The 26,968-nt window shown below is 44.0% G+C and overlaps 1 protein-coding gene across 1 annotated transcript in view; it reads left to right on the top strand.

The window, feature by feature from the left end:
• The first annotated feature begins 3,429 nt into the window (after positions 1-3,429).
• The window catches only part of yeats2 (YEATS domain containing 2), a 51,279-nt gene continuing 27,740 nt past the window's right edge, over positions 3,430-26,968 (top strand). Inside the window, exons 1-15 of the mRNA XM_080837816.1 lie at positions 3,430-3,605; positions 4,692-4,805; positions 4,931-5,028; positions 5,170-5,262; positions 5,847-6,074; positions 7,957-8,075; positions 9,241-9,402; positions 10,308-10,419; positions 10,695-10,739; positions 11,561-11,747; positions 13,192-13,410; positions 14,042-14,203; positions 18,074-18,168; positions 20,930-21,139; positions 25,653-25,899. Of these exons, the coding sequence (XP_080693942.1) occupies positions 4,706-4,805; positions 4,931-5,028; positions 5,170-5,262; positions 5,847-6,074; positions 7,957-8,075; positions 9,241-9,402; positions 10,308-10,419; positions 10,695-10,739; positions 11,561-11,747; positions 13,192-13,410; positions 14,042-14,203; positions 18,074-18,168; positions 20,930-21,139; positions 25,653-25,899 (2,077 nt within the window). The 5' untranslated portion in view covers positions 3,430-3,605; positions 4,692-4,705. The remainder of the gene's footprint in view (positions 3,606-4,691; positions 4,806-4,930; positions 5,029-5,169; positions 5,263-5,846; positions 6,075-7,956; positions 8,076-9,240; positions 9,403-10,307; positions 10,420-10,694; positions 10,740-11,560; positions 11,748-13,191; positions 13,411-14,041; positions 14,204-18,073; positions 18,169-20,929; positions 21,140-25,652; positions 25,900-26,968) is intronic.

The following is a 26,968-nucleotide window of genomic DNA, read 5'->3' as shown; positions in this document are numbered from 1 at the left end:
TACAAAGATGAATGACTGGCTTACAGCCTTAATGAGTCCTTCCAGATTAGTATGTTGTGAAACGTGTTCCATATCCTGCAGGACCTTATTCTTAACTGGTAAGGAATTCACTGAGGTGCCTTCAGTTTGACAAGTCGTTCTGTAAACACAGTGTTCTGTTGATCATCTAATAGCTTTTCTTCCTTTGGAGATACAGTACATATTTACTCACATACAGAATCAAGTTTTATTGGCCAAGTAAGTTTGCACAAACAAGGAATTTGACTTGGTTAAGTGGCTCTCAGTGTGCTCACACAAAGTATAAATTACAACACAATACAAAACAATCAGTGCGTACAAATAAACAAAAACATAAAAAGCACGAGAGAGCGCACCACCATGGCAGCATACACATATAAATACACACACGCACACATACACATACACACACCACTACAACCACATCAAACACATCTGAAAAGATTGGCTGAGCTACAAACCAACTTACCATGTATCTCTCATGGCAGGCTATGACTAAGCCAAGTAACTTTGAGTTACGCTCATGATTGCACTTTCAATTTACTACCGAAGTTTCTACCCTTCCTATCTGCAGTCTCTATCTTCAGCCATGTGGCCATGCAAAAAGGGGAGGACTGGTATGTGAGATCCAATACAGTTGCATTTAAATTCAATTAGAGGTCTTGTAGCTTCAGCGCTTAGACCAGATGTGGTACGCTGTGGAGAGTTATGATGACAGGTCTTGCTCTCGAGATGTTTCCCAATACATCACCTCTTCTGGATGACATACAGTGTATGGCCTTCATGTGGAAGGTGCAACATGTGCGCTAAATACAAATATGAATGCAACCAGTTTTGGTCCCGTGTTTGATGAACCAAAATTAGAAAAACCTTTCTCCACGCCGTCCAAAAGCTAATTCCTCTCCGTGACCATCATCAAGAATTTCCCAGCATTATTATTGGCTGTCTACAAGCATATTTTGACATGCTATACAAAAAAATATTAATGCATCATCGACCTATCTCAAAGATTTTACAGTGCTAAAAGAAAATCAGAAAATCCATTAGGTATGACAAAAATACAGTTTTCACAACATTCTGGTTCATTTAGATTCTTCAGGTATTTCTTTTAATTCCTCTCTTTGTGTGCCCTCAGAACGGCACGTTTATAGTAGATTAAGAAACATTTTATAACATAAATGACATAGTTCACCTTTAAAAATGTAGGGAAGGGATCAGTTTGAATTGTCTTACTGTGATTGGCAACTACATCTGAAACTAGAAAATACTATACATTTACAGCTAAAGTGTCTGTACTGGGCTCTTGCAGTGGGAGCGAGGGGACCTAGGTGGCCATCCCATATTTTGCGAATGTTGGCGACTGGACTCAGTGGTAAAGTGGGGGGGAAAAAACTGTCAGAAGATGGTGGCTTAATATAAAAATAGATATCTCTTTATTTACAAGGGGACTCTCTGGTATTGACCCCAAAACATGTTCACAAAATAAACAGGTACATAAATCAAAAACACACACAGTACTCAAGGTACTCACAAATACTAGGTGAACTAGTCACATTCTAGGCACATTCTTGGCACAAAAACTAGGCATAGACAAAACTGTATAGTTTATTTCCTCAGAAAGTTCCTTAGAAACCTATTACCTATTCCAAGTAATTTGAGCATTTATATAATCTCACTACATACAAACAAAATACACACACACATTTCCTCAGAAAGTTCCTTAGAAACCAATTTTGTGTGGGTTGTGACCAGCATTCCTATTCCAAGTAATTTGAGCATTCACATATGGCACTACAAACAAACAAAAAACAAACAAAAAACAAACACGAAGTCCACATGTCCAGGCCTGCCCAAACACACACACACTCACACAAAGACACACACACACACACACCACCTCAAAACCACAAAAATGTGTCTTAGTCTTTCGTTTAGACGGAAACTTCGTGCTTGTGACTGGAATACCTGAGTTACCTTCAAACCTCCTCTCAACTGTAACTATTAACAAGAATGGTATGACGCTATCACTGTTGGAGGGAACAGATTTCAGATCCATTAATAATTTATGATGTTTTAACCTTTCACAGCCTTGGCCTGTTTCAGTAGATTGTGTGTTAATGGAATCAGAACACACCTCAAAATCCAATTGATGTGCAGGTGATCGGAGAAAAGCTGGAAGCTGGAAGTAAGCTGGAAAGAGATGCCTTGACAAGGCATCACACACACACACACACACACACACATACTTTCTAAACCTTTTCACACCAGTATCCTGCTACTTCTGGAAACGATGTATTCATTTGAGTTTTTTTTTTTTTACTTGTTTGCATCCCAGATTTTTACATTTCAACTGCATATTTCTTGTTTCAGTTCTCATTCTGTCTTGTTTTATAGCCATGTGTGCTCTCCCCACAGCTACACATAATGCCTACCTGATGATTAAACTATTTTAATTTCCCCTCTTCTTTCTTGCTTTAGATGCTCTCTGTGGAGACATGCATCAACATAATGTCTTCACAGAATTGGCAAAAAAAAAAAGAATCTTGTTTTAACTCTGTGGATAATACATAGGTTGTTACCAGGTCCCTGCCTTAGTAGGTCTGGAACGTAGTTCTTACACCGCAATGGCCAAAGACAGGATGGAGAGGAAGATTAGGGGGCCTTTCCTTTAAACATTCGCAGCCCCCCTGGGAAGTGCCCAGAGTTCCTGCAATGGAAATCTACCTTTGGCCTATCTCAGCGTGTCTCCAATTGACAGGTCTATAGTATTCCTATTTTGGGCTTGTTTGCCGTTTTTAATTAGTTTTGTTATATATGAGTTCATAAGAGCCACGTGTCGGTGTGTGTCAGAAAAGCCCTGGATAAACATCTTGAACCAAAGCTAAGCTATCACTCTCTTCTTTCATTAGATATCAGTCCGATAATAAAGGTTTCTTCCATTGCTTTACAAATTGCAAATACAATCAAGTGGTCTTAGCTCGGTATCTTTGTTTGAATCTTTAAGGTTTGTTCTTTTCCAGGATGGGGTTTTTTCCCGTCATATTTTCTTTTTTCCCCCATCCACCAAATACCCTTGCAAATCACATCAAAGGCCTGTGTTCTTCGATGTATCCACAACAGAAGGTTTTTCATGCTGTTATGATGTATATAAATAAAAACTGTATTACCAAATTATTTGCAAGCATGTGTGATAAGTATTTACGCAGAAGCAATATTATATGGGCCTACTGCCTGCCTGGCCACACAACCTAAACTGACCTAAATGGGTCAACGATTCATCAGATCCACAAAGAGACTTTGATGATTTTTAGCACCATCTGCTGGTACAAGTTATGAATCGCAAGGCCTAAGTATTTCACAGCTCCATGGCGTTAGCTAGGATTGTACCAGCAACCCTGTCAATGCAGTGCCCCTGATAGCACGTATGGACCGAAGTTCGTTACTCCCGTTATAGAATAGTTAACGTTAGCACCCTGCAGAACGACACATAACCATTGTCATTCAGGTGCAGCCATATCACTTCTCCACAAACTGTTCCCGCTGGTCTCGTGTATCTGTCGTTGCTGTCCGTCTATGGTGAAAGTGAGGTAGGGTGATATTTTGTGGACTATAGCTAGCTAGCAGCTACAATTGTTTGAGGTTGTCAGCAGTGGTTTAACCTTATCCGGTTAAATGGTGCAATCAATAACTCAGTCGAATACTCCAAACAATAAAGCTACAAGTCTAACCATGAGCGATTATTATGAATAATGTTTTGCAAATTGGCTTAAAAGTTTGTCAAGTGACCAAAACACGATTAGCTAACTTAGGCCTCAGGTTTTCGCCGTTGTAGAGTGTTGGTTATACCCGAGATGACGCGATTGGTAGTGGATCTCCTCAGTAGCCAACTCTCTGTTAGTGTCAACTAGCGTGTTTGTTGCTAATGCTATCTCAAATCACGTTGTGCACTAGCTAATTTGCTAGAGCGTTGCCTTGGCAGCTTTGTCAAGTTTGTGGCTGTATTGTAATCTCTTATTTGCATAATATTTATATATTTTTGTTATTCGTGTTGGTTAAGTCTTGTACTGTGGTGTTTAAAACAATTACAGTTAAGTGATAAACTGCCATTAGTAGTGCAGTGAATCTCTAATGTGCTGGTTAGAGCTAGCTAGCTAGCTAAGCATCCAAGCCGATACCTAAACAAGATTTTTTTTTTTGTCTAAATACACTATCTTAATTGAACGCACAGAGACACTTTTCATGTTAACTGTAAATATTTGGGCAGACTTTGATTAACCGAATATAACTGATAACATGTCATTCATACAACGTCAACCTACTGATGATTGGGTGTAGAATTGATTAGATATCGAAGAAGAGAGCCAACTAGATAACACACTTTGTAAACACGCGAAAAAACTGTTACTTTAATGGTGTTTTTTTCACTCGAGCTACTAGCGATGTCATCATAACAGAGATGATAAGTATGCTATGTTGACTTATTGTTTATGTACAGCCATACCTCAATTTAACATATGATAAACATTGGAGAAAGCATTTAGTTGGAAGTACACTAATATACTGGCAGGTAAAATTGAAAGGTGAAAGTAGCAGGTAGGTCAAGATTTATATATTGTTTTCTAATGGATGGATATCTGAGCAAAAATCTGAAATAATCTGAACTACTGTTGCAGCTCACAAGAAAACCATGTCTGGAATCAAAAGAAAAATTGAAGACAATGACCCAGACTATGAGGACATATCACAAGTTCACGAGAATAAGAGAAACAAACTTGTGGAACAGAATGGTAATCATCTTGCATTCAGTTTATTATCACCTTACCAAATTCACAATTTTGATATGTAAACATGAACACTTATGTCTTCATTTAAACATGTTTTTCAAATCAATACTAAACCAAAATATCTTTAGCACGGGAGGCAGCTGTGCAGAAAATTGAAGTCATCGTTAGAGAGCAGTTCTCCCTGGAGATGAAGAATAAAGAGCATGAGATTGAAGTGATTGGCCAGGTAAGTACCATCCTTACCAGGTTTTTGACATAGTCTCAAGATTCTCTGCTACACAGAGTTCCCAAAAGTTTCCTCGGTAATGTTGCCCCCCAACTTATAATGCATTTTGCTTGCATGCTTTTACTGCATCTTTGACCTCAGCGTCTCAATGAAGCTCGACGGATGATGGACAAGCTGAGGGCCTGCATCGTGGCCAACTACTACGCCAATGCTGGGCAGCCCAAGGTCCAAGAGGTACTGCAACCCAAGCACTCACACATGCGTTATCACATTTATATTACATTTACATTAATTAACTTGGTAGACAACTTTATTTTTATTTTAAGAGAGTATAGTGCAGATATGCATCATGTATCATCAGTATGTGAGCTCTCTGGGAGACAAACCCTTTGAGCTTGGTGATGTTAGCTACACAAACGTTGAAGATGCAGTCCACGATTCCGTTTCGGTTTCACGAAAGGTTGTTTCATATTTGAGCTTAATGGCTAATTACATTACACCCTTCTCTTACGTGTTCCTGAAGCACCATGCTGATTGGCTGGGATTGATTATGGCTCGGCCCGAGCAACTATGTTTTTTTCCCATTTACAGAGCCAGGGCTGTGCATGAACACCAGAGTCTTTTTGAGCGCAAACCAGGACAGCTAGAGGAACGTTAGGAGAAATTTGCTTAATTTGTGAAAAAAAAGCATCACACCACTCCCTTCAGTGCTTGAGCAGTAAATGGCTGTTTCTCTCTCTGATTTCTCTGTCTTGTTTGTCTTTGGCATTTCATAACTTCACCTGTTTCTGTGTCTTGTTTTGTTTTTGTTCTGACAGCCTTCAAAGAGTGATGTTTCGGTGCTGAACCACCCTGCCATCAAGCGCTTCCTGGAGTCGCCCTCTCGGTCGTCTTCGCCCCTCAACCAGGGCTCAGAGGCGGCCTCGCTAGGGCCCTCCGAGAGCGAGTCGCTGGGCCAGCATGCCGATAGCGAGCGCGACAGAGACAGAGCCTGGAGGGACGCAGGGGGACGCGAGGAGCGCCGACCGGGACGCAACACGGGAAAGGTAGATGGCTTTGGGATTGGGGTAAAAGGGTGGTGATGTACCCAACAATGAGAATGAATGTGTTGAGGAAGGGTGGTGTTGATTAGGGCTGAACAGTAAATTGATATGGTAAAATGCGGTTTTCTAACCGCAACGTCCACGATTACAACGTGGTCTAAAAAAAATAAAAGAAGTTAGATACAAATGGGAAATGTGGGAAAGAATATTTTACACTAAATGTATCTAATATTGTGTTGGTCATATTTTAATCATTCATTACTTTTTGTTGGGAAAAAAAGAGGATAAAAAAAAAAAAAAAAACGCCTATTAAAATGCAATTGCAATATTGGGGGGGGGGGGGATCGCAATTAGATTATTTTACCAAATCGTTCAGCTCTAGTGTTGACACAATAACCTTAAAATGTGTGCACATCCAATTCGGGTTGCAGAAATGTACTCACTCACACAAATTAGAGCACAATGGTGTTATTGCCTCTGCCAAGGAGGTTAAGTTTTTCTGAGCGGTTAGTTTGATTGTCTGTCTGTAAGCAGGAAAATGCAAAAACCAGCCCAACTTGGTGGTACAGGAAGCATGGGCCAAGAAAGAATCTGTAAAATTTTGGAGTGAATCCAAATCACTGTGCAGATCCACATTTTCTTTCACTTTCGCTAATGTTGCATGATACAGCATACACGGTTTGGCCTTAGCGGAGGTCTGCAGTCTCCGTGTGCCTTATTTGTAGTACATAGGGTTAAAACTTGTGAAAGTTTGCACGTACCTACAGAGTGCTTGCTGGTTCTGCTCCCACCTACCTAAATGCTCTTGTAAGGGCAAATGTTACACCCAGGACGCTGCGCTCGTCTAGTGAGCGGAGTCTGGCACTGCCGCCTGTGCAAGCACGGCAATCCAGACTATCTTCAGTTGTAGTTCCACGTTGGTTGAAAGAACTGCCTAGCACTACCAGAGCAGGGGCGTCCCCCTCTACCTTCAAGAAGCTCTTGAAGACCCAACTCTTCAGAGAGCACCTCCCTTACTAACTGGCACCTTAGCTTAACTTGCACTTAAGCAGTGACAGTCCCGCACTTCTTTTTCTTTCTATGTCGTTTTCTATTTCTTGAAAAAAAAAAAAAGCAGTATTTATTGTTACACCAGGTTTTATTGCTCTTTGCTTGACTGTTCTCTCCCTTGTACGTCGCTTTGGACAAAAGCATCTGCTAAATGACTAAATGTAAATGTAAATGTAAATAGTGGCTGAGATGCTTTATGCAGGTTTCTATTGGAAGTGGTTGTTGCCACCCTTGCCAAAGTTTTGTAACTATTTTGCTGGGTGTGTTGCACCACAAACTTGAAGGCTTAATTTGGTTAATTTGGATGCTGAATGACACATTTTGCTATTCAATGAGCTCACTAGCTTCCTCACCTGTCTGAACAAATATAAGTGCAATAGATTTGCAGTGTGACATTTGTTTTTTATAGGGTTATTTTGTGTTTGTGTTTTGTTTGGTCGGGTAGCTATATTTACGTTTTAGTAAGGTCTTTTCACCAATGCTCTCAGACTTGCTTCTAAGGCACCTCCCCCTATCTATGAAGCCCTTCCCAAGCACACCATATTCAATTCAGTATAAATAAATGCTCTTTTAAGAATTTAAAAATAGCCAAATTAAATTAAAGAGTTAAATGAATCAAAAGTGCTAATGATAAGTTCGGTCAGGTATTCAGAGCAGGGAAAGTATGAAAACATAAATGCAAAGTCAAGGGTCACCAGGAACAGAATTTAGAACCCTGGTGTCCAGGCACACCCACCAGAGAGAAAGCATGAGGTTGTGATGGAGAGGAGCTAGGGCTCGTGGTTTAAACTGCGTGTTTTAGACGGAGGATAATCCCCTGTGATTTTGCCTTTAGGACACGTTTGGAGTGCCGGCATCCAGCGCAGCAGAGCAGCACGTCACCTATCACTCCACCGGAGAGGAGGCCTCACGGCTGTACGTCAAGAAGACCATTGTTGTTGGGAATGTCTCCAAGTGAGTGACCTTCAAATCTCTCAGCGCCTAGGTGTCTGCCTGTCGCTGTCTGTGTGAGTGTGTCTGTGTGTGTGTAGGCCTTTAGTGACTCAACTTTAGGTGGTGTCTTATTGCAGCATGAATCGTTAATTCGGCTGGCCCCAGAGCGACGGGAAGGCTGTGCGAAGATCAGGCAATATGCGACAGTTATGGCAGTGTAATATATCTCATAATATACAGGTGGGACAGATAAATTATGAGTGAAGGTTTGCTCAAGATGATTTTTGAGTTGTGCTCTAGACTGCTGTTAGGGTTAAATCCACCCAGTTAAAGTGTATGAAGAAGTCTGGTATGATTTGTGACTGCCAACTGTCAGTCAGGACTGTCCTTCATGATATAGTTACCTTTTTACAAATGATCTGTCAGCCTGTGTATTCTCTCAGATAGTTGTAATGTTTCATTGAAATGTCTGAGTATTTGTTAGGGTTGGGGGTGATCTGTACTTCATTAGCTGTTGCAGTTTTATCTCCACTTGTTGTGCTTCACATAACTTGAGGTTATGTTGCAAATATTCAAGATCACAGAAAAGTTTTCTAGATAGATAGAATACAAATAAACGTAAATAGAGTAAACTAAAGGTCACAGAAATTGTTTCAATTTGATTTGAGTAGGCTTTTTTGTATTTTGTGTTATTGTTCTGTTTTGTGAACAGTTTTGAAAGGTTATATATTTTTGAATGATCAGCCCTTCCCTCTGACGAATGATGCCAGAGTGGACGTGTCCTGACTGGATCAGTGCTTGGTGTCTTCTCTTGCCAGTGTGATTTGGAGTGTTGATGAGTGCGGAGGAGAAACAAGCCTCAGTGGCGCTGAACTCGTGATGTAGCTGCAGGGGACGGCTTGTTCTGTTTTTCGCTAGACACTGTTGCCTCACACATTCAGTGAAAAACAAGCAACATGGCTCCACCAGCGCTCTGAAATGATTTTACACATCAAGACATTTTTGTCTTTCTCTCTCTCCCTCTTTTCTTTCTCGCTCTCCCCTCTCGTAACTCTCTCTTTGTTTCATCTCTCTTTCTCTCACTCTTTTTGCTTTCTCATTCTATCTCTCTGTCTCTCTTTATCTCTGCCACCCCCTTCTTTTTTCCTCTTTTCTCCCCCTCTCACCCCTGTCCTCCCCCTGACAGGTACATAGCCCCTGATAAGAGAGAGGAGAATGACCAGTCTACCCATAAGTGGATGGTGTACGTCAGAGGCTCCAAGAAGGAGCCGAGCATTGACCACTTTGTGCGCAAGGTCTGGTTCTTTCTGCACCCCAGCTACAAACCTAATGACCTGGTGGAAGTCAGGTGTGTATTATGCGTGTTCGCGTGTGCCTCCATACGTGTGTGTGGGTGTAAGGCCCAGCCTAGATTCTGTTCATTCTTTGTTGACACTTGAGTATCTCTGTAAAAAATAGTGACAAAAACTCACCTCTCATGAGTCAAACAGGAAACTGAGTTCAGGTTGCCCCATCTTCCCTGTATGTCACATTGAGTTCCCTTGTATTGTTGTTGTGTGTGTGTGTTTTCCCCCCAGGGACAAATATCTGACATGCAGCACACATGTTGTTTGTTTTGAAAACACTTGTGCCCTCTACTGGCGGGTTGTGTCAGAACCTTAATTTAAGCAATACACATGTTTTGAGTTCATCATAAGAGGTTGTGTCAAATTTGTGGCTTGTGTAAGCTGTGACATGAACTTTTAACATAGTGTGGCTTTATTGAACAGCATAAGACAGGCATCCCTGCCCACCAGTATTTGTAGATGTGCACCACAATTTAAGGTTATTCCCACTTCAACACAGCCATAATTTTGATGCTTATGTGCTGAATTGACATTGTGGGAATAGGAGCTAGTGTCACTAATCCAGCAAAGTCAGCCCGTCATCCTACCCACTTGTGACTTAGTTAAAAAAAATGCCACATCTTTTGTTTTAGTTTTTTTAGATATATTTTTTTTTTTTTTTTGCCGTTAATCGGACAGGACAGTGAAGAGAGAGGAAATTAGCTGGAAAGAGTGGGATCTGTAAATGACCAGCGAGTTGGATTCGAACCCGGGTCCCTGCGGGTGTTCAGACCTATTCATGATCGGGAATGCTGCGTTGTTATAGATTTCAATTGGGAAATAGACTTTAAGAGGCCGATATGTTTGTTTAAGTACTGTAAAAACTTTCATGAAATATTGAAGTGTGTGTGTGTGTGTGACCTCTCAGTGAGCCCCCGTTCCACCTGACGCGACGAGGCTGGGGAGAGTTTCCTGTGCGTGTTCAGATCCACTTTAAGGACACACGGAACAAACGCATCGACATCATCCACCACCTAAAGGTCAGCTCTACCTTCACTCACTCACAATGTGCCTATTATCATGTCTCAAAAACTCCCCCCCCCCCCCCCCCCCCCCTCTCTCTCTCGCTCTTATTTATCATTCATACATTTCACATAGTTATGCAATGATTTAGTGGTTTACTTTTTTTTTTTATCTATAGTTGTATCTCATTCATGGCCAATAGTTAATTCCTGTAGGAGTGATATAACACTGGCATCATGAATTATTGTAATTCCCACGGTCTCTCTCTTCCCTTTGGTATGATGCCTCACAGCTTGACAGAACGTACACAGGACTGCAGACACTGGGAGCTGAGACGGTAAGGCTGATCGCTTTTTGGTGTGATGACTGTCACATGCTGTGTGTGTTTGTGTGTGTGTGTGTGTGTGTGTGTGTGTGTGTGTGTGTGTGTGTGTGTGTGTGTGTGTGTGTGTGTGTGTGTGTGTGTGTGTGTGTGTGTGTGTGTGTGTGTGTTTGTGTGTTGGACCTGCAGAAAGGAGAAAGGGACATTACCTCAGAATTAGATTATCTTTGATGGATGTTGTGCTCCATACAACACAGCAGAGCAGGTACTGCTTAAGTGTGTCTGAACAAATCTGACATCCACGACATGCTTTGCAAAGATGAAATGAAAACAGCGTTCCGTTTGAGCAAAACCTGGTTAGTTGGGCAGGGATGTTTTCCACCACGGCTGTCTGAAGCTGCCAGAGATGCGTGACGGAGAACTGACTCTAATGGGCTTTGATGGCTCCCACACTCCCTGTGTTCTCTGGCCTCTCACGCCATCTAGCCTGAGCTTCAGTATGGGCGCTGTTTTTGTGAACGACTTGCAGTCCCATCAGTTTTAAGGCGTAGACCCTGCGAACCTGGGTGGAGCCAGCTTAAATCAGTCCAGCTTCCCGAGCTCAGGCAGTGCACTCAACCAGGTTTCCGCTGTCGCTAGTGCTGCGCCTAACCTCCTCATTTCCCTGTACATTTAGCTTTTTGTAGGTTTGAAAGTATGGTCGCTGCTGAGGTGTATGGAGGGTTTGGTAATGAGATCGGTCGTACTGTTTGGGTAGAACTACAGGTCCCCCTGTGGCAGCGGTGGTTTCCCAGGTGTTTTTTTCCAGTCTGACGCTGCCTCTCCCCCTCTCACAGGTTGTAGACGTGGAGCTGCACCGGAACTCCCTTGGAGAGGACTTCTTGCCCACCCCCCTCTCTTCGTCCTCCTCGTCCTCCACCTCCTCTCAGAGGTCATGTACGGCGGGCTCCTCCAGTACCCATCCCACCTCCGCGGCCTCCCCCTGTCCGCTCTCACAGGACTCCCTCCCGGGCACAGAGAAAGGTGAGGACCCCTAAATTACCCCTCTTATTACCCTTCACACAGACTGAGACCAGGTGGAGTCACTTTAATTTTAAAGGAGGCTCCGGATGATGAGGTTATGTGAAGCCACAGTGAATCTGGAAAAATAGTGACCTCTGTGATGTGTATTATATATGATGCTATAAACTGCATTATGTAGATGCCTGTATGGTATTGATGCCATATGCCAATGAAACGAGAGAGCTATACTCTACTCTACTCTACTCTACGATGCGCTTTAGGAGCCATAATGATAGACATGCCTATATGATAGACATGCATAAAGATAGGAAAATATCTCAGGGTACCTGGTATGACAGATAACAGCTAATGGCTCAGTTCTGCCATTACACACGTGTGTGTGTGTGTGTGTGTGTGTGTGTGTGTGTGTGTGTGTGTGTGTGTGTGTGCCCGCCCTAACCCTACAGCTGTGTAGAGCCCTGCTTAGCCATAGAGCAGGAGGGGATCCAAGCACACACAAAGCTGTGGGTGTCTAACAGTGGGATTGGGACATATCATTGACTCATTACACTTTAGGTTAATGAATGAGCACTTCCACAATGGCTTACCATACTGAGCGATATGGTATTAGCTGTTTGCAAAACAAATTAATTAGTGCCGATAGCTGCAGAAATTCCACATTATCATTGAGTGTTTTTTTTTTATCAGTTATTACAGGACACTTCTGATTCTTAATTATTCTCTTTCATGATGCCACATCAAAGTGTTGAAATACTTTGAACTACTTTTCATGGTTATTGAAAGTGCCTGCGTGCGTGCCTGCGTGAGTCTGTGCATGTGATGTTGATGTTGAATGAAGTTGTATGAAGTACGAACTGTGAAGTGTGTTCCCTCTTTTTAAAGATGGCTGCTGATTCCCCCATTACTGCTGGTTATTTCAGCCATATGGCTGACGCCTGTTTGATGCCTTTGATCTGCAGTGAGCCCTAGAGGCCAAAAGCAGTAATGACACATCCCATAGACCCAAGCTTTGAGAGCTGCTGGCGGTGGATATGGCCCACATGTGGCCCTGATCTGAAGCTATTTCTTCCCTTGTCACTTGTTGTGTTGGTCCTGTCACTGAGACAGCTAGAGATCCGCCCTCATCCATTCTCCGAAACACAGACAGCTGGCCCTGATCACAACATGCGTGGTGGAGAGCCAGTTGCACTTTGGGAAGTCGTGAGCCCAAGCACAAGCTCTTGGGAACGAGACAGTTGTGCACTCCTCTTCTTTTTTCCTTTTGGTTATCTTCTTCCCCAGGCACTCATGTGAATTATTGATGTGGTCGTGTGCCACCCCCACCCCCCACACCCCCACACACACTTAATTAAAGCTTTCTTTTAAACAGCTCCTAACCTCTTCTCTTTTTCTGTTTGTTTGTTTGTTTGTTTGTTTTTTCACTCTCCTTATCCCTTCTTCCCAGGTGTTGCTGTCAAAAGCGAGTCAGGCCGCTCCTGCTCAGAGCGGACCCCATCCCGGCCTAAGCTGACCGAGAAGATCACTCTCGGTTCTCACGGCAACTCCGCATTCCAGCCAATCACGGCCAGCTGCAAGATCATCCCTCAGGGCCAGGCACCGAGCCTGTCAGAGTCCCCAGGGAAGTCCTTCCAGCCAATCACCATGAGCTGTAAGATCGTGTCCGGTGAGTCCCGCCGAACGTTGTGCAGGAAGGCAAAGGAAAAAGACAAGGTCCCAGCCCCCCCATCCCAAAACACACACACACACACACACACACACACACACACACACACACGCACACACGCACACACCACACCACACCACACCACACCACACCATACCATACCATACCATACCAAACCATATCAGACTCATGGAAGAGGAGATCTTCCAGTTATGGTTATAATACTGCTTCTAAGACACAGACGCCAAAGTGCAACTTGAAAGGCTAGTGAAAGTAGTTCCCCCCCCTCCCCCCATTTTCCATTGCTACATCTCTTGTTTTTTTTCTGCTTTTTTTCCCTTTAAATGATAGTTCAGTGAGTGGAATAGGAAATGAGAGGGAGAAGAGGTGGGAAGTAGACAGGAGAAATTACATCAGGCTGTATTCGAACCCGTGTCCTCTATTTGAGTTGTTTTTGAATGAATTTGACACAATAGTGGAATTATAAGTTGGATTTGAGACTTTTTTTTTTAAAGTCCAGTGGGTTACAGTAGTGTCTAAAGTGTAGATATATCATGTTCTATCATGGCTGTTTTTATTTAATTGTTTGGGTGATTTGTTTACGGTTATGGTTTGTTTACCTTCCCCTCAGGCTCCCCCATCTCCACTCCCAGCCACTCCCCTCTCCCCCGCACCCCAACCTCAACACCAGTGCAGCTGAAGCAGGGCTCATCCGTGGTCAGCAACCCTTACGTCATCGTGGACAAGCCAGGCCAGGTTATCAGCGTAGCTGGCTCCTCGTCCTCCGCCACAGGTTCAAGCCCTCACATATAATACTGCCCTCCTGCAAATACTGCTTATTTTATAGTGGCCTTTTTTTGAAGATATAAAACTCCCTTTTTATTGCCTCCCAGCAAACCCAAAGATTATTCATGCAGGTTTGCGGAGGTCTTTGTTTTTACATTCATACTGTGTTTTTTTTTTTTTTATTGGCTCCCAATTTTTATTTATTTATTTTTCGATGTTCATGAAGATAACAACTGCAGTAGTAAGCATGTCAACACTTCATAGACAATTTTTTTTAGGCTTTTCACAACTCGATAGACCTGGTGTACGCAGAATATGGATCTCTAGACATACCCAAAGGGTGCCTCTCTTCTTACAAGTATTGATGCAGATTCAAACATTAAACCGTAAGGGGCAGAGAGTGCAGTTGTCAATCAAGGAAATCCAGCCTTGTTTGTGTCTGCGTTACTCACAGTTCTGCACCAAAACTCTGCTTAATTACCTACAGCCTGTGTTCAAGCCAGGAAGTGTCTGAGCTGCGTCTGGCCCTGGTTCTACTCAAAGACAGACAAGGGCAGATGTGTGTGACTGTGTCCTGTCATTTTCTGTTTTTGGTTTGGGCGGCTTCTCCTCTCCCCTATGAGAGGGTGGAGGTTTTCCTCTGGGATTAGAGAGAGAGAGAGATGCAGTGAGAGAGAGAGAGAGAGAGAGATGCAGTGACATGGCTGCAGTGGTCAGTATGTTGTTTTTATGTGGATTCCACTTTATTAGCTCAAACATCAACAGCAGTTTCAAGACAGACGTTGTATAAGGTCTGTGTGGTATCCTCCAGCCTTGGGGTTTTCCTTCTTATCCCCCCTGACTTAATGAGGACTTTGACCAGGAGTAAAACCAAGTAAGAGCACAGACTCACTCAGAGAAAATATCAGGTTTCTGGTAGCCAGCACTCAGCATCACACACTCACAATGCCCTACTTAACAGCTTACTCTGGGTTACAGAGCTACGCCCGTTCCTGGCCAGAACCGAACTTGAACAGTCCCGCTGTTCCAGAACTGTTGTCCTGCTGGGAGGGGGTTCTGAGTGTCAGAGTGTGTGTTTATTTGTGTGTGTTGAGTACATTTGTGAGAGGTAGTGTGTACTGTGTGAAATGTGTGTTTGTGAGAGTGTGTAGTGTGATATGTGCGTTTGTGAGAGTGTGTTGAGTGTCTAGTGTATGATTTGTTTGATTGTGTGTGTAGTCTGGAGTGTGTGTTGGTGAGAGCATGTAGTGTCTGTGAGGGTGTGTAGTGAGTGTTTGAAAGGGGGCGTGTAGTTTGTGTTTGTGAGAGTATGTAGTGTGTGTTTGTGAGCGTGTCTAGTGTGTGTTTCTAAGAGCGTGTAGTGTGTTTGTGAGAGTGTGTAGTGTGTGTTTGTGAAAGTGTGTAGTGTGTGTTTGAGAGAGCGTGAAGTGTGTCTTAGTAAGGGGGCGTGTAGTAGGGCTGGGGGTAAACGATTATTTTCTAAACGATTAATCTGGCGATTATTTTATCGATTAGTCGACTAATCTAACGACTAATTATTCTGTTGCTCGATTAAAACCATAATGTATCTCATATAAATACCCCAAAAATCTTAATAATATACTTTATTGAGCACCGTTTTGCACAGCAAAAGTCCAACAATGCATTTCATGTTTATCTAGAGGCACAGTAAAAATGTTTGGTACTCAAATGAGCCCTATCACACTTGGATGTGGCGCTCATAAAAACATTCATTCATTCATGAGCACTGCGCACCACCTTATGTGCAGTCCTGGCCTGGACATTGCTTGGCGCCATTAGTTGACATTGGCGACCTAACGTAGTGAATCTTGATACATACTATAAGCTGGCCAACGTTAGTCTAATGTTATGTGTTTGATTCGCAAATGACCACAGCATGAGTTAGCTCTCTGTGCCGTTTGTTCGTGCTTGGGTGCCGTGTTCTGCAGCCATAAATTAGACGCTAACTAACGTAAACTAAACTGACACAGCTGTCTAGCCGTTAGTAGCTAGCTTACGCTAACCACTAGCAACCAAGCACGAACAAACTGCACGGAGAGCTAAGAAGATAGTTAGCTAGCACCACAAAAGTGCGCAGAGCTCAAGCTACACAACACACTGAACAAACGTTAAATTAATTTAACCAACGTTACTTATTGTCCCCTTCACGAGAGACAATGGGGTGACTCCGCTTCAGATGCTCCCACATCGCTGTTGTGCTGGTGTGGTTGGCGTTTCTATCTCCATTCTAATTGCGCAATGTTTGTTTCTGTTTGGGTCAGCCACGTGTATGTGGCGAAGCGTCGACGTAAAAACAAGGCGTCGACGTAATTTTTAAATCGACGCGTCAACATCATTGACGCATCGCTACAGCACTAGCGTGTAGTGTGTGTTTGTAAGGGGGCGTGTTGTATGTGTTAGTAAGAGGGTAAAGTGCCCTGGGCTTTGTAGGTGTGAAGTGGATCCTCAGCCTTGGCTAGAAGGACACTCATTGTGTATCTGCGATTCAAAATATCATCTCTCCAATTCAGTGCAACTGCTGCTACTCACTTCCTGTCCTCCCACACCTCTCTCCCTCCCTCGCTCTCTCTCTCACGCTCTCTTTTTCACCCTCTCTGTCTCAAACTCGCTTTCTCACACTCACTTTCCTATCTCTACTTCTCTCTTTTCCTGACTTTCTTCATGTTTCTTTCCATCTCATTTAATGCCGTGTGATGAGACAGCAGTATTGTGGAGGTTGTCATGGAGATGAAATTGCTGGCTAGAAGAGGTAGCGGGTGTAAAGGTTGAGTGAGTGGGAGTGAGGTGAGTCTTCAATCAGCTGTCTGTGTGTGTGTGTGTGTGTGTGTGTGTGTGTGTGTGTGTGTGTGTGTGTGTGGCATTGAGAGAGGAAGGCTAATGCTCTCCCAAAGGATCAGGGGGAATTCAGCTTCTTTTTTCCCCTGTTGGTGGTATTTTTAATGGAATATGAGAACTGCACTTCTCCCCAAAACTGAGGTCAGTGGGTACAGACCTGTCCAGTGTCCCAGTGTCCCAGTGCCCTGTATGTCCTGTGCTCCCTGACGAGTTAATACATGTTCTTATAGCAGCCAATGTGACCCCTGGGTTTCAGCCTCCTTGTTGGCATGCTGCCCTCCCATGCCCAAGATTGTATGTTCCCGAGCCAGTACAGGATAGTGCGTCTCGCAATGCCTGTAACCTGGTTGTGGTCAATAGTGGTCAGTATCCACTGTCTGAGTCATTTGTGCTGTTTTAAGACACAGAGGTGGCGCCTCCGCGAAGTTCAACTGCAGTGTACTCCACAGCGGAGGTGTATGGGTTTAGAGCAGTGATCCAGAACACCCACTGGAGCATGTGTTTGGAGCAAGATGGGCCGCATTGCCATAAACACTGCTGTTCTGGGTGTGTGGAGCGCTTATGCTGCGTTACGGACAACTCGGAAGTCGGGTATTTCTGCCTTGAAATTTCAGTTCCAGTTCGGGGTAGATGGATTTGCCCCAATTTCACAAGTAGGAACTAGGAGTGGCATCCAATGTACTTTTTCTAGTAGTAAATCAGAAAACCATTGTTTAAGTAGGACCTGATGTGATGTGAAGATATAACAAACTTGTATATTCAACAGGCATTGAGCTCAACAAAAAAAACAATACTTATTTAAAAAGATACATCATGTTTAAGCAGTGTTAAAGTCAAAACATGTATTATTGGATGTTCAAGAAGCATTGAGCTCAGCACCTTAAAGACCAGAAAACTGCTAGCTACTAAGTTTAAATGATGAGTGGTGTTTGACCTGAGTTGATAACCGTACCTGCAGTGGCTATAGTGAATGCATGTGAAGCTGAGTGTGCTGTCTGGTTTTGTTGTTTGTTTTGAACAGGAAGCCCCACGGCCAAGCCGTCTGCAGCGGCCCACGGCACCAGATCCCCCGCCCCCAAAGTCCACACGGGCAGTTTCCTGTCCTCAGGAGTCAAGGTGAGCACACACACTCACCCACCCTATGGTCCCAATACTTCCCTCGTCTGGGTGTGACACGTTCCTGTGGAAATGTCAGTTCTCTATTGGATGACCTTTGACCCCCTAGTACCACTAACATTGACCTTGATCACAAAGGTGTGCAAAGGATGTTGGGGAAGTGTGTCATTGTTAGTTTCTGTATTTTTTTTACAAGACAGAAGTGTGTGTGTGTGTGTGTGTGTGTGTGTGTGTGTGTGTGTGTGTGTGTGTGTGTGCCATATGTATGTGGCATATGTATGTGGCATATGTATGTGGGTGCCAGATGTACACACTGACTCACTCTCACACTCTGCAAGATGTACACACTGACTGTCCTCTCTCCTCCCCTCTCTCTTTGCCTGAGGCCTTGTTAGTGCTGTATCTGAGAGCTTTGATTCGGTCCTATTAGTGCTCTGTGCCCTCCACACACACACTTTGTCTCAGCGTAACACACGTACACACACACACACACACCACACGTACACACACATGTACACACACACACACACACGCGCATACAAACACGTACACACACACACACATACACGCACATACACACAGACGTACACACACACACACACGCGCACACACACACGCGCGCGCGCACACACACACACACACACACACACACACACACACACACACACACACACACACACACACACACACACACACACACACACACACACACACACACACACACACACACACACACACACACACACACACACACACACACACACACACACACACACACACACACACACACACACACACACACACACACACACACACACACACACACACACACACACACACACACACACACACACACACACGCAGTTAAACAGAAAAGAGGTGAGGAGACGGAGACAGTGTTGTTCTACAGAAGAGACCAGATACACACACACTCTGTCTCTCCTCCTGTCTTCTCTCTGTTGGCTTGCCAATAATGTGTTGATTGATTAGATTGCCGTAAAGATGGCAAAGCTTCATCCCGAGACACAGGCTCCCTCTGCATTCTCATGCCCCAACATTCTCCTGGGTAAATAAACCATTGTTAGTTAGTACTGTGAAATAATAATAAATTGTCAGTGGGATCAAGTCAGTGGGGGATAAAGCAGGCTGTGGACCCAGACACCTCATGAGCATCCTAAACATTAGGGAGGGAGGGACACAGACATTCAAAGGAAACAAATGTCGCTCATTGTGGATTTTAATGTCACTTATGGTTGCGATAAAAGTTGACTGTTGAAGTGCAGACGAGTAAATCAGGAAGTGGTGTATGTGTCAGAGCCTAGCCGGTCCTGGCTGTCCCAGAGCGAGGGAGGCTGTGAGGGTGTCGGAGCGCTTTGCGTTGGCCTTGGGTTTCTGGGTTGGATATGGAGTGTGGCGCAGCACTTTCTGTTCCCCCGCCGCTAACGACACCTTCCGTTTATTAATAGCACAGCATCTCGCAACAGATGTGTAGAGAGCGGAAAAAATGTTTAAATGGGCCATCTTTCTTTGGCGCGGCGGGGTGTGTTTGCACTTGAGAGAACAGCAGTAGCGCAGACACACAGTCTCATACAGATACACTCGGAGACAAAAGCACACACACATACAGACATAAGCACATAGTTATACGCCCACAGACTTACAAACACACAGGCACACAAACACATGCTCACACACATGTGCAGGTAAACTCTTTCTCACACACACACACACACACACTACATCTTTCTGTCTTTCTTTCTCTTTCTGGCTTTTCCTCTATTTGGTCTTGTTCTCCCTTTGGTCTCACTTTCTCTCCTCTCTTTTTTTTCCTGTCTCTTTTCATTTCTCGTTCTTTTTCAGTCTGTCTTTCTCTATCATTTATATTTTATTCTCTCTCCCTGTCTCTCTGTCTGCCTCTCCCACTCTGTCATTTCCAATTCTGTCTGAGACTGTGTGCTCTCCGTGTGAAATCGCTCAGAAAGAAGCAGAGGTGACAGACAAACAGCTACCTGACTGCCTAAAGCTTCCTGACAAGCCTGGCCAAAGCCCAGCCCAGCTTAGGCAATAGGGCCTGATGGCTCACGGCAGAGTCTGGTGTGTGTGTGTCTGTATGTGTGCAGTGTGCACTAGTGTATCTCTGTGTGTGTGTGTGTGCATGCTTAGGTGTAAGTGCATATGGAAGTGTGTGTGTGTTTTTATTAGTTCAGTTATAAAAAGAGTGCGTCATCATTTCAGCTTGTGTGATGTGGACTCCCACTATTTCCTACTACAGCGTGTGTCTTTGTGATGAAGTACCCTTTGTACTCCCCACTGCAGTATGTGCGTGTTTGAGAGGACGAGACAGTCCTCCTTGTTCACTTTAGCTCCAGTGTGAAATGGAAACCGCTAGGCAGGAGAAGTGAGTAACAGAATAATGGATTAGCAAAATGCTTTTCTGCTGACGAGGAACACAGTGTGTGTGGTTCACTGCTGTTCGGTGAGTGCATCTTTGAGCAGGGTTTTACGTAATGGGCTTATTGTCTGCACAACAGGTTGATGTGCATCTAAGATGTCAATATGTGAATGTTAAGTGGGATCACTTTCTCATCCTGCCTCTCTTTCTCTCTCTATCACACTCTCCCTCTGTCACTCTCTGTCTCTTCTCTCTCTCTCTCTGGGTCTATGGGTCTCACTCCTTCCCTCTATCACTCTTTCTCTCCCTCCCTCCCTGCCTCTCTCTCTCTCTCTCTCTCTCTGTCTATGTCGCCATCCCTCCCTGCAGGTCATCATAAAGCAGGAGCCAGGCGAGGTTCCCACCCAGCCACAGCCACCACCACAGCAGGCCATCGTTTCCACGGCAACGACCCAGCAGCAGCAGGCGGCGGCAGCGACGCAGCAGTTTGTCGCAGTGAAGGGTGGTCATGTGATCACCATGTCTTCCTCCCAGAAGCAAGGAGGCGGAGTGTCAGGCTCAGGAGCCACGCCTAGCAAGGTCATAACCACACCCACACCTAAACACTCAACACAAACAAACACACACACACACACACACACACACACACACACACACACACAAACAAACAAACTCCATACCTTTCCTCTTACTCCACTGTCACACGTACTCTTGAGCTGTGTCAACATTTTTGGTGGGTAGATTTGCATTAAGCAAGAATGATTGGCAGTTAAATAGCTCTGTATCGGAGAATATATATCTGCTGAATAATGGGCTGAGAAATAAAGAGAAAGATGACAATGGTTTTGTTTTGTAGACAGTACTTCTCTGCATTGATTTTGCATGCATGAATTCCATTGTGACAGAGGTATTAGCAATGTGATTATTTAAGTCCATCCAATCAGCCCATTCACACACTGTAAGCCAGGACAGAGGATTGATAGCATGCCAAAGGGCTGTTGATTTCCGATAAAAGCACAAGTCCATTCCACTCCACACTCTCAAGCCCTTCCCTACAATCTGATTGCTTATAGCAAGAGACCTTTTAGAGGTGGTGGTTTTGGGTAAAAATGGGTTCTTTCTATGTGGCACACGTGCACACACACAGTACATACACTGAAACAGAATGCACACAAACACCTACACAAATTGACACACACACACACACACACAGTACATACATACACACACACACACACACACACACACACAGTACATACACTCAAACAGAAACATGCACACACAAACACCTACAGACACACACACACACACACACACACACACACACACACACACACACACAAATACACACCCACACACACATACATACATACACAGCCACACACACATACATACATACACACCCACACACATACAGTGGGGAAAATAAGTATTTGAACCCCTTGAGATTTCACAAGTTTGGCCACTTGCAAAGAAATGTGTGATCTATAATTGTAATGGTAGGTGGATATTAACAGTGAGAAAAAGAATATCAACAAAAAAATCCTGAAAAATGCATTTTATAACATTTATGACTTTATTTGCATTTGATGCAAAAAATAAGTATTTGAACCCCCAAAACTGACTGACAAAAATGACTTAGTACTTGGTGGAATAACCCTTATTGGCAAGCACAGACGTCAGACGTTTCTTGTAGTTGGTCACCAGGTTTACAAACATCTCAGGAGGGATTTTGGTCCACTCCTCTTTCCAGATCCTCTCCAAATCTTTAAGGTTGTGTTTTCAATGGGAGGGAATGAGGGAATGAAGTTCAAGCCCAATATTCCACGTTACATGGCCCCATCCATAGTCCCCTTGATGCGGTGGAGTCGTCCTGTACCCTTGGCAGAGAAACAGCCCCAAAGTATAATGTTTCCACCTCCATGCTTGATTGTGGGTATGATGTACTCTTGGGGTCATATTCAGCATTCCCCCCCCTGTCAAACACGGCAAGTCGAGTTGATGCCAAAGAGCTTGATTTTGGTATCATCTGACCACATTCTGTCTCCCAATCCTCCCTAGAATCATTCAAGTGTGCAATGGTAAACTTCAGATGGCCCTGTACATGCGCTTCCTTGAGCAGGGGGACCTTGCGAGTGCTGCAGTACTTCAAAAAATTACGGCGTGGTGTGTTGCCAATGGTTTTCTTGGTGAGTCTGGTCCCACCTGTCTTGAGATCATTCACAAGCTCCCCCTGTGTAGTTCTGGGGTTATTCTGCACCTTTTGAATGATCACTGATTCCGCACGAGGGGATATCTTGCATGGAGCCCCAGACCTAGAGCGGGTGACGGTTGTTTGGTGTTGCATCCATTTATGAATAATCGCACCAATAGTTATCTGCTTCTCACCAAGCTGCTTGCCGGTGGTTTTGTAGCCCATTCCAGCAATGTGCAGGTCTACAATCTTATCTCTGACGTCCTTAGACAGCTCTTTGGTCTTGCCCATGGTGGTGAGGTTGAAGGTGTGAAGTATGATTCTTTGGACAGGTTTCTTTTATACAGGTCACCAGTTGAGATCAGGTATACCTTGTTAGACCTAATGAGGACTAATCTGTGTGCTTTTTGGGCAGATAACTGGCCATTGGGAGCCAGAATTCTTGCTGTTTGCTTGGGGGTTCAAATACTTATTTTTTGCATCAAATGCAAATAAAGTCATAAATCTTATAAAATGCAGTTTTCTGGATTTTTTTGTTGATATTCTGTTTCTCACTGTTAAAATACACCTACCATTAAAATTCTAGATCACACATTTCTTTGCAAGTGGCCAAACTTGCGAAGTCGGCAGGGGTTCAAATACTTATTTTCCCCACTGTATACAGTACTGTGCAAAAGTTTTAGGCAGGTGTGAAAAAATGCTATGAACTAAGAATGCTTTGAAAAATGTAAACAATAAATGTTAATTTTTTATCCATTTACATGGTAAGACTGAGCACAGCAACAAGACACAACGTAGTTATACTGCATCAGCAGGGTCTCTCCCAGACAAAGATTTCAAAGCAGACAGGGGTTTCAAAATGTCCAGTTCAAGCTCTTTTGAAGAAGACGTTGAGGATCGTAGACGCAGTGGTCAGCCAAGGAAACTTAATGCAGCTGATGAAAAACACATCAAGCTTATTTAACTTCGAAATTGGAAGATTTCAAGCAGTGGCATCAGCTCAGAACTGGCAGAAACCAGTGGTACCCAGGTACAGTCATTTACTGTCCGGGGAAGTCTGGCCAGAAGTGGTCTTCATGGAAGAGTTGCAGTCAAAAAGCTCTACCCCGACAAGGAAACAAGGCCAAGTGACTGAACTAAGCATGAAAACATAGAAACTGGGGTGCAGAAACATGGCAGAAGGTGCTCTGGACTGATGAGTCAAAATTAGAAATATTTGGCTGTAGAAGAAGGCAGTTTGTTCGCCGAAGGGCTGGAGAGAGGTACAATAATGAGAGTCTGCAGGCAACAGTGAAGCATGGTAGAGGTTCCTTTCCAGTTTGGGGCTGCATTTCTGCAAGTGGAGTTGGAAATTTGGTCAGGATGAATGGTGTCCTCAATGCTGAGAAATACAGGCAGATACTAATCCATCATGCAATACCATCAGGGAGGAATATGATTGGCACCAAATGTATTCTGCAGCAGGAACATAACCCCAAACATACAGCCAATGTCATTAACAACTATCTTCATCTTAAAGAAGAACAGAAAGTCCTGCAAGTGATGGTATGACCCCCACAGAGCCCTGATCTCTACATCATCGAGTCTGTCTGGGTTTACATGAAGAGACAGAAGAATTGTAGGAAGCCTACATCCACAGAGGATCTGTGGTTAGTTCTCCAAGATGTTTGGAACAATTTACTAGCCGAGTTCCTTCAAAAACTGTGCGCAAGTGTATCTGGAAGAATTGATGCTATTTTGAAGGCAAAGGGTGGTCACACCAAATATTGATTTAATTTAGAATGTTCTTGTTCCTTCACTGCATTTTGTTAATTTATGAAGAATTGATGAAAATAAACTGTTAACACTTCCATTTTTGAAAGCATTCTTAGTTTACAGCATTTTTTCACAACTGCCTAAAACTTTTGCACAGTACTGTACATACATACATTCACACCCACACACACATACATACATACTTACACACACACACACCCACACACACATACATACATACATACATACATACATACATACATACATACATACATACATACACACCCACACACACATACATACATACATACATACATACATACATACATACATACATACACACCCACACAGTTGCATTTGGGGTAAAAAAGATTGGCTCTCTGTGGCCTACATCAACCAAAATAACTGAGGTGTCCCCTCTTGTGCTCGGACAGCAGACGTGTCGGCAGAGGAGCGAGGGGGGAGATTTATTTTAGCCGCTGAAAGTCACAGCGTCCTCCTCCTCTCTCTCTCTCTCTCTCTCTCTCTCTCTATCCCTCCCTCTCTCAGTGTCCTGTCTGAATATGATATGTGCTGCCTCCATCTCATGTTTCATAGAGAAATCCATATTCTGTCTGACTTTCATCCCTTTGCCGGCGTCTGAATGTTTAATGCAAGACTGGCTTTTTCCACCACTGCTCAGAAGATTGTTCAGTATACTGTTTAGTATTAGTTCTGTCTGCACATGCCTATTGTAGTCCTGGTCTTCCCCTCAGTCTGTAGTCAGTGTATGTGTCCCATCACTGCAAGGCAATGGTTTATGTTATCAGGATGTGCTTAATAGGTCTAGGCTTTAGGTTGATGCAGGTGTTACGGTAGAGAGCTGTGCAGTGAGTAAACCGCACACCTCGACACTTTAAGACGCTTGCTAGCGCTAGCAGATGTTAGCACCCATGTTTTTTTTTGCCTCCTTGCTTTTACACCCCCCTCCCCTGCCCATGATTTTGGTATTGTTGGCACCTTGATTTACCATTAGAGCCACAGGTACACATTCTGTATATGTTGCGTAGTGTATCATCTAATCTGGTCTTTTTTTGTCTCGTCTCATATGGTCTGGTCTCATCTGGTCTCACCTGTGGTCTCACCTGGACCTGCGTGGACCAGGTGTTGGGCATCCCGATGGGCTCTGCTCTGCAGTCAGCCGTGAAGCAGGTGGCCATCAGCAGCGGGCAGATCTTGGTGGCCAAGTCCAATCCGACAGTCTCCAAGGTGATGGCCCAGAAGCAGGTGGTGGCGCAGGGCGTGGCCAAGGCCATCGTGAGCGGCAGCGGTACTGGCGGAGGAGCCGGGCAGCAGGTGCACACCGTCACTAAAGCAGCAGGTGGTTCGGCGGGCGGCGGAAAGGGCGGAGGTGAGAGGTCACACTCACACATCTGTAAAAGTAGAGTGTGTATGTACAGTCCACACACACACAAACATACCCACCAGCATGTGTATGCATTCATGTGTGTTATGATGTGTTTATATTTACCTGAAACAGATCTTTAAAGTACGGTTTTGGTAAAAGTTGTATTCAGATGTGAATATATGTGTATGTGTGTTTTTGCCCCCATGCTAGAAGCATATTACAAAAAAGTGACCTGGCATAAGTAAATTCATAGGTAAATTAAGCAATGTGTTTTATTGTCAGTGAATGGTTAAGGTGTTGTGTGTGTGTGTGTGTGTGTTTGTGTTTGTGTGTGAGAAAGGGTGTCTGTGCGTATGTGTGTGAGATAGGGTGTCTGTGTGTGTGTGTGTGTGTGTGTGTGTGTGTGTGTGTGAGTGAGAGAGAGGGTGTCTGCGCGTGTGTGAAAGAGAGGTTGTCTGCTTGTGTGTGCGAGAGAGAGGGGGTGTGTGTGTGTGTGTGTGTGTGTGTGTGTGTGTGTGTGTGTGTGTGTGTAGGCTCTGGTGCCTAAGATTGATAGAGTGAGAAGTTGGGTGTGGTGTAAGGAATATTAGATTGGCTGATGCTGTGTTGAGGTGCTGCGCCCCTCCCCTGCTGTCTCTCTCTCTCTCTGTCTATTTGTACAAAATAGTTGGTCCCCTTGCTTTCTGCAATTTAACTGTGATTTGTGGTCTCATTCTTTATTACAATACCGTTACAGATAAGTGGAATCCTAAATATATGTGTGTGTGTGTGTGTGTGTGTCTGTGTTTTGGATGCAAGTGTGTGTGTATGTGTATATATATAATCTTGTGTGTGTGAGTGCAATTTTAAGGTGCTGTATTCTCTGCTGATTAGAGCAGTTTTCTGTAGCTTTGATGAAAGCTGTTGAGCTGTTGCACGCTGTGCTCTGCTGTGATTTGTATTAAATGCAAACAGGCATTTCTGCTCTTAACAAGCGCCGGCTCCCCAAACGCTTGACAGACACGTTAACTTAGCCGTCACAAGCAATTCATCAAATCAAGTGTCCCCAAAGCTGCTCTCAACTGCCAGGCTT

The sequence above is a fragment of the Sprattus sprattus genome, assembly GCF_963457725.1.
Source record: "Sprattus sprattus genome assembly, chromosome: 4".
NCBI classification, from domain to species: Eukaryota; Metazoa; Chordata; class Actinopteri; order Clupeiformes; family Clupeidae; genus Sprattus; species Sprattus sprattus.
The sequence above is the reverse complement of the archived record's forward strand: the minus strand, read 5'-3'. Positions and strand labels throughout refer to the sequence as shown.